Source organism: Esox lucius, chromosome 12 (genome assembly GCF_011004845.1).
Source record: "Esox lucius isolate fEsoLuc1 chromosome 12, fEsoLuc1.pri, whole genome shotgun sequence".
In the NCBI taxonomy this organism is placed as follows: Eukaryota; Metazoa; Chordata; class Actinopteri; order Esociformes; family Esocidae; genus Esox; species Esox lucius.
This window is the reverse complement of record NC_047580.1, coordinates 32,840,811-32,849,119: the sequence shown is the minus strand read 5'-3', so window position 1 is coordinate 32,849,119 and position 8,309 is coordinate 32,840,811. Positions and strand designations below refer to the sequence as shown.

Below are 8,309 nucleotides of genomic sequence, written 5' to 3'. Positions count from 1 at the left end.
ATGACAGTGATTGACAATCAATATGTTCTAAGGAGATGTTTGACCTTTAACTGCTGAAATAAGTACAATTAAGCTTGGATATAATTTGCTTTTCAAAAGAACCACTAAATATAAGCAGTTGGGTCCGGTGGAAATAAGTGCCGTCACCTGTCTTCACCTCTGACTGAGGAACAATAAAGCAGTCAAGAACAAAATAAAAAACAAAAGAGAAAAGGCCTGCTATGTCATGACCTCAACGACCATTTGGTTGTACCTCATAAAACGTACAATGTGTTAATTTCATGAAAACAAGTCCATCCATCATCTTCCGCTCATCCGGGGCCGGGTCGCGGGGGCAGCAGTCTAAGCAGGGATGCCCAGACTTCCCTCTCCCCAGACACTTCCTCCAGCTCTTCTGGGGGGACACCGAGGCGTTTCCAGGCCAGCCGGGAGACATAGTCCCTCCAGCGTGTCCTAGGTCTTCCCCGGGGTCTCCTCCCGGTGGGACGGGACCGGAACACCTTCCCAGGAAGGCATTCCGGAGGCATCCGAAACAGATGCCCAAGCCACCTCAGCTGACCCCTCTCGATGTGGATGAAAACAAGTCTGAAGTGTAAATTCAACATTGTTCCGAAACCTATTTACTTTTGGTAGATAGCCGTCCCACATAACCGTATATCGCACTTTCACAATCTGAATCTGAGATATCGACTGTGTTCTGAACTACAGCATATTACCTGTGTAGTGCGGTACTTCTGACCCGAGCCCTCTACTGCTCTACACCTGAGATACCGTGCCAGTCAAGGACGCGATACTCCCGTGCTACTGTATGATAACAGAGGGCATGTCATGGTCAATGACCACCGGGTGAGTGGGTTCTGGTGTCCAGCGTAACTGTATATAAAGCCTTGCCTCTCCAGCTCTAACTTCACCAATAACCAAGAACCAGACAGAGTCATGATGAAGTGGGCTGTAGTCCTGTGTGCCCTGGTGGCCATCTCTGAGTGCAATGTCAAGTAAGTACCGACAGACTGTTCTTTCTCTCCTATTTGCGTTACATTATTTTTTTTATCTGCATGTGCAATCTGCCAAACGACCAAAGTGTAAATGCATTTCCAGGATCTCTCTGATCAAGGGGAAGACGGCCAGAGAGACCCTGATGGAGAAGGGTTTGTGGGAGGAGGTCAGCAAGAAGTACCCATACAACCCCATGGCCAAGTTCCTGCAGACCGGAGACGAGGGAATGACCAATGATGCCGACGTAAGCCGGAGACTGACGCTTAGCCTAGCCATTTGAGTGTAGGGCCGGTGACCACAAATCCCAGACGCAACAAGGTGAAAGATCTGTTACGTATCCACAAGCCAGGCCCTTCACCCTACCTTGCTTTGGATGAGCGTCTCCGTCTGCTTAGTGACTAAGATATGTAGATGCATGAAGTTTATTAACTGTAGTTTATTAACTTGGGTACGATACCAGGCTGGTCCCCAATGGGAGCGAATGATAAAGTGTACTATGGACATAATGCACATCTGTCTATTCATACTGAATTGCTCACCTTGTGTAATCCTCTCTCGGCAGATGTCCTACTATGGTGTGATCTCCATTGGAACTCCTCCCCAGTCCTTCAAGGTCATCTTTGATACTGGCTCCTCCAACCTGTGGGTGCCCTCTGTTTACTGCTCCAGCCAAGCCTGCCGTGAGTACACACTGTGTGGTCAGAGAAGTCTCCGAAACCTTATTTAAGTAAAAAACATGTTGAAAAGAGTCTGGTTTCTTTTGACATAGAAGAACTATGTCAGTGTTAAAGCGTCACAACTTTGTCTGATTGAATAAAACAAAGTAGCTAGCAAGATTGAGATCACTGCAGCCATTAACTACCTCAACTAAAACAACTGCAAATGTTTTGCCTAGAAATTTTGACTTTGAATTTGATATCTGGCATGTCTACCTGTTGTTGTGAGTCGCAGCAAAAAGTAGCGTGGTTCAAGGCTAGAAATTGTCAATGGAAAACATTGGTATCACACAATAAAACATATTCTTTATTTTATTTACCATCGCAATGTGTGTTGGCAAAAAAACTGCTATAAATTAACTGATAAACAATGAATGATCCAATTCCGGTGACTCTTTTACCCAAGTGTAACTTCGATAAAAAAAGGAAGGTTTGATATCTATAAAAGGTTAACATGCCATCTTGATTCAGTTAGTAGCTCTACACTGGCCCTGTAATCTAACCTTCATGCCATCTTGTGTCAGTTAGTAGCTCTACACTGGCCCTGTGATCTAACCTCTATGCCATCTTGTGTCAGTTAGTATCTCCACACTGGCCCTGTGAACTAACCTCTATCAATCAATCAATCAAATGTATTTATAAAGCCCTTTTTACAACAGCAGTTGTCTCAAAGTGCTTTACAGAGACACCCGGCCTTAACCCCTCTGGGTCGGAATCCGCAGTATCGCGGAAAATCGGACACTGTATATTTCTAATCGTAGAATCCGAATGGTTATAGCTATTAACTTGCTGTTTGCTTTCCCGTGTGCTGCACATTCCAATGAAGCGATTGATATAAGATTTGTGTTCATGCGTTCATCACAGCCTTCGTAAGACGACCGCAAAGTTGCACCAAAAATGGGAGCCATTACGCACATCACGAAATGTAGCCTAGTTATATCCGCTGTTTAGAAGGCTAATCTTTGTTGACTAGTCGCAAACGGTGTGTGTACTATGTCATCTGACGCCTGGCATTCAATAGCAATTCAAATTAGCATACCCTGCGAATCTCAGGTATAAGGCGCAAGCACCCATTCCAAGTGGCCTCTACTTACCCAGCGCATCAGTCGAGAGAGTATCTAGAGATAAATTGCTTTGCTTTTATTCCAACAAAGAACATTTTCAACAACGAAAACTTTTGTTTATGCAAGATGGCGAAAAGGTTTACAGCCCAGCAAGTCATGGAACAGATCTTTGAAAGTGATGAAGATGCTGCAGCAGATTCTGGCCCGGATGACTTTTTTACTGACGAGGAAGAAGATTTCATCGAATGGAATTGATCAAATGGAGGATGAAATGTAAGTAGATTTCAGTCATGTTGGGATCACCATGATTATTTCATAATGCGTAAATTGGTTTCCATGGCCTATTGTTACATAGTAGGCTACTGTTCTGGTAAATAGAAGACGTATTCTATACAGGGGCGTTCTTGATTTGTTGTTACAGTTAGTAACCTACTGTTCTGGTATATAGAACTTAGACTAGAATGAAATAAGTAACGGAACTCAGTCCGGGATAACATTGGATTTGCTCTAGGTTTTATTGAGGTTTGTACTCATACTGACTTAGTGATAAGTTCACAGGGTTGTTTGGTAGGGTATATGTTTTTGCAAGCCATGCTTGTAACACCTCGTGAATGCTTAGGATGTTATCAACGACCGTAAAAAGGGACCCCTGAGTATGACACGCTCATGGATATCAAAATAGCATGCTAGTCATTCTACCAGCCCCGGCTGAACCTCTCCATTGATGGACGGATGGTTGCCACAAAGGCCAAAACAGGGATGACCCAATACATGAAGGCCAAACCTACAAAGTGGGGCTTCGAACTGTTTGTGTTGGCAGACTCCAGCAATGGGTACACTTGTGACTTCACAGTCTACACTGGGAAGAGCAAGTTTGCCTTTGACTCTGTGGTGGGGCTGATGAAGCCAGCATTCCTTGGTTCAGGGTACCACTTGTACGGTGATAATTTTTATACCAGCCCACATCTGTTCAGACACCTCAGGTCCTTGAAATTTGGAGCCTGTGGGACCATCCGTGAAGGAAGGAAGGAGGCTCCAAAAACCAAGGTCAATGCCCTGACCAGGAAGTCCCCAAGAGGATCCCTGAGGTGGATTAGAGACGGCGACCTCCTCTTCACAAAATGGATGGACAACAGGGAAGTCTCAATGTGCTCCACCATTCATCCTGCATACTCAGGTGACACAGTACAGAGAAGGCAGAAGAGCAGGGAAGGACACTGGGAGACAAGTCACATTACAATCCCAACCCCAATCATAGAGTACAATAAGTACATGGGAGGTGTTGACTTGTCTGACCAACTCATCCAGTACTACTCAGTGCACCACATAACCAAGAGGTGGTACAAGACCCTCTTCCTCCATTTCCTGGACATTGCTATTACCAATAGCTACATCCTCCACCAGGAGCTGTGCCAGAGTGCACAGAGTCGGCCCCTGACACATGAGGCGTTTGTTGAGCAACTTGCAGCTGAGTTGTGTGGGGTGACATTGGCTGTTGCTGCCACACCAAAACTAACCGGACATACCCCTTTGCCTACCAGAGAGACAACTGACCAAAGCCCGAGGGCCACAGCTGGACGCCTCAGGTGTGAGCTTTGCAAGCGAAATGGTGTAAAGAAAGACACTCACTGGAAATGCGTTGAATGTGATGTGCCACTCTGTTTGCTTGCAGACAGGAACTGCTTCCATCTGTGGCACAGCTAAAAAGACTATTTGTGGGTGCTCATTTATTTTTGAGTAAGACCTGATTCATGGTAACTGATTCATGTAAAGAGTTATTTTTTCTTTTTTTTTTCACAGAACATTTAGGAACTGCTTCCATCTGTGGCACAGCTACAAAATACCTTTTCTGTTTACCTATTTATTTTTGGGTAAAACAATTTATCCCAGTAAATGTGCATAGTTCTATTTTTTTTATTGTTATTTGTGTTAGAATCAAAACCCCATGGTGATTTTCAGTTCTTGTATTTATGGATAATAAAAACCACAAAAAGATGCACGTGTATTTTGCATTCATTGCATGTATACAGTATAATGAGTTTCTCAGAAGGCTGTTATGATGTAGTTTTTTGGGGGGATTATATCTAGACATATTCGTGAAGCAATCCGTTTGTGGATAAACAAAAGGAACGTTTATCCCTGTGGGAATAAACAGCCAAACAGACTCCACAGAATGGTCGCCAACCGAAGCGCATTGCATAGGCTACAATTCCATAACTATCCTGAAAAATTATCTACAGGATCTTACGGCAGGCTTTTGCTAATATCTAGGCATCCTAACGAAGCGACTGGAAAATAGTTTGTATACATATGGATAATAGAGTCCGCCTGGTAGATTTTGGTTTATTCATTAGTTTCAACTCAATGCAATGTAATATGACAGTAAAGGCATGAAACTATCAGGGAATACCATTGAAACAAAACTTCATAAGCGTTTCAATAAAATTTTATCATCCTGAATGGCAGAAATGTTTTCCCGAAAAATATGTCTTTTGCCTTTCCAACAGATGAGTTTTTTAAATGGTGATTCAAAAGTCTGTTTTTATGTGTTATTATTGTAGCTGAGGGTGTGGTGAATACCAGGATATGCAATACTCCATGGTATCTGTTACAGAAATGAATCTAGGACCCAAAATGTCCAAGTAGTGACATCGGGCCTGGAATGCCCACTGACCACTTTGAGTTAAACCCCAAGGAGCAAACAACAGTAGTGTTGAATTTCAGTGGCTAGGAAAAACTCCCTAAGAAGGTCGAATTTTAGGAAGAAACCTAGAGAGGACCCAGGCTCAGAGGGGTGACCAGACCTCTTCTGGCTGTGCCGGGTTAGATATTAAGAGTCCAATTGGAATAATAAATACATTTCTCCGGGCTAAATCCAGAGTCTATTTGATTTTAGACTAGGTCAGAAGTATGACCAGGTGGACAAGGACAGGGACAGCAACGGGCCCTCCAAACCAGGTAATCCGCAGGTGTGGACCAGGACCTCATCTCCTCCTAAAACTGGAGGAGACTGAGAAAAGTTAGTAGTACATCCCTCATATCCCCCAGCACAATAATATAGCAGCGTAACACCTTGGAACTGAGACGGGGGGTCCGGTAACATCTATGCCATCTTGTGTCAGTTAGTAGCTCCACACTGGCCCTGTGATCTAACCTCCATGCCATCTTGTGTCAGTTAGTAGCTCCACACTTGCCCTGTGATCTAACCTCCATGCCATCTTGTGTCAGTTAGTAGCTCCACACTGGCCCTGTGATCTAACCTCCATTCCACGGGCTGTGCAATTCATCTCAGGGGACACAAAGTAGACACCTCATGGACCTGTTGGTTCAGTGGCCAATCAGCCTGATTGTGTTTTACAGAGAACCATGTCAAATTCAACCCTTCACAGTCCAGCACCTTCAAGTGGGCCAACCAGCCTCTGTCTATTCATTATGGAACCGGCAGCATGACTGGAAGGCTGGGCTACGACACCGTTTCGGTACGTTCATGTCAGTTGAACGCGTTATTCTGGTCATGTGTTTTCCGGTAGCTGATGTGGGCTGCATGTGTGTTTTCAGGTGGGAGGCTTGTCTGTGAACCAGCAGATCTTTGGTATCAGTCAGACAGAAGCTACTTTCATGAGCTACATGGTTGCTGACGGCATCCTGGGACTGGCTTTCCCCAGCATTGCGGCTTCTGGGGCCACACCTGTCTTCGACAACATGATGAGCCAGGGCCTGGTGTCCCAGAACCTGTTCTCAGTCTACCTCAGCAGGTACCCTGGACTACTGAGTTAATAGTCGTGAAACTGACATAGTGTTTTTAAAATGAAATGTCTGTGTTGGCAATTTAAGAAGTTACCTTATGGTCCCTTCTCTTCCTCCACAAACAGCAACTCTGCTGAGGGCAGCGTGGTGTCCTTTGGTGACATCGAGAGTAGCTACTACACTGGACAGATCACCTGGATCCCCTTGACCTCTGAGACCTACTGGCAGGTCAGCATGGACAGGTACAGTTGCAAATCTCTGGGGTGTTGTAGGGTCTCTCACACTCACTGGAATACCTAGAATGTACATGGCTGCTTCCGTGTTTAAGTTAATGGCAAAACCAACTTTATTTTCTAAGTTTGATGATAATATTGAAAAACCTTCCTCACAAAGAGACCTCAGAATGAAAACACAACACATGTATGAGAGGGAAATATACTGTACATAATATACAACATATGAACACAAAGCCAGTACTCAGACTCTCCTGATATTGATCATTACAGTGTTACCATTAATGGCAACGTTGTGGCCTGCAACGGTGGTTGCCAGGCGATTATTGACACTGGCACCTCCCGGATCGTCGGGCCAAACAGTGACATCAGCAACATAAATTCCGTGCTCGGGTTCACACCTAACCAGTATGGACAGGTGAGTCCAACCACACACTTGCACAAACAGAGTCTCTCTCTCTGTCTCTCACACACACAAACACACACACACATTGATTACACTTAAACAATATATTTTTCTAATCCTGAACCTAATCCTTATCTTAGTAACTTAAGCATAACATTGATAACCAAAGTTTATGTCTAAACTTAACCTAACAAACAAAACTTTATCACAACCCCATTGGTAACTGTTGCCCTAAACAAATCCCTTTTTTCAAAATGATGACTTGAAGAATGTCCCAATTTGAATCCTTCTTTTAACGTATAATTGTTTGGGGACGTTTTTGTCCCTGTTGATATTTTAAAACATGAAACACACACACTTGGTTTTTTTCACAATTACACCTTTCTTAACCACACAATAACGTGTAACGTGTTCTATATTACTTCTCTCCTAGAACTCATTGAACTGCGGCAACCTTGCCAGCACACCTGAGATTACATTCACACTCAACGGAAATGCCTTCACTCTGCCTGCTACCGCCTACACCATCCAGGTAGAGCCCAATAACAAACATGCCGTTAAAATCTCTCTGACCCTGTCTGAACGTTGCTGGTGGTGTGTTTAGTCTGTCAGTCTAACTGGTTAGCTCTATGTTGGGCTATTAGTTGTTCTGGTAGATTTGCACAGGTGAAAGAATGAATCAGGTCTTGAGGCTTCTTCATGGAAGGTCTCCAGATGTTACAATCACAGTCAGTGTTAGTTTGAGCTCCTCAACCAGACCACGTGTATACCTGAAACCCATTTATTTTTGTTACTGGAGCAAAAGGTCTAATGTCTCTCATGAAAAGGCACCAGCGTAATACAAATAGGTAAAGACATTTCTGATTTTCTCTCTCTCTCTCTCTACAGAGCTCTTATGGCTGCATTACAGGTTTTGGTTATGGCGGCTCTGACCAGCTCTGGATCCTTGGAGATGTTTTCATTAGACATTATTATTCCATCTTTGACCGACAGAACAACAGAGTTGGTCTGGCCCAGGCTGTCTAAGAGATCCACTGATAAGACTCTTTCTAGAGATTAACTAGATGTCCATTTAGACCCCAGACATCTTAAATCCCAAAATCCTTAAGGAAATCATGACATGTTATAATTGGAGACATGCAAAATT

At 43.9% G+C, this 8,309-nt stretch overlaps 1 protein-coding gene across 1 annotated transcript; it reads left to right on the top strand.

Annotated features, from left to right (window-relative positions):
• The first annotated feature begins 884 nt into the window (after nt 1-884).
• LOC117595384 (pepsin A-like) lies at nt 885-8,309 on the top strand. The gene is made up of 9 exons (XM_034295870.1): nt 885-995; nt 1,099-1,240; nt 1,559-1,676; nt 6,137-6,255; nt 6,335-6,531; nt 6,649-6,765; nt 7,030-7,174; nt 7,596-7,694; nt 8,051-8,309. The coding sequence occupies exons 1-9, from the start codon at nt 937-939 to the stop codon at nt 8,186-8,188; spliced, it is 1,134 nt and encodes a 377-aa protein (XP_034151761.1). The 5' UTR covers nt 885-936; the 3' UTR covers nt 8,189-8,309.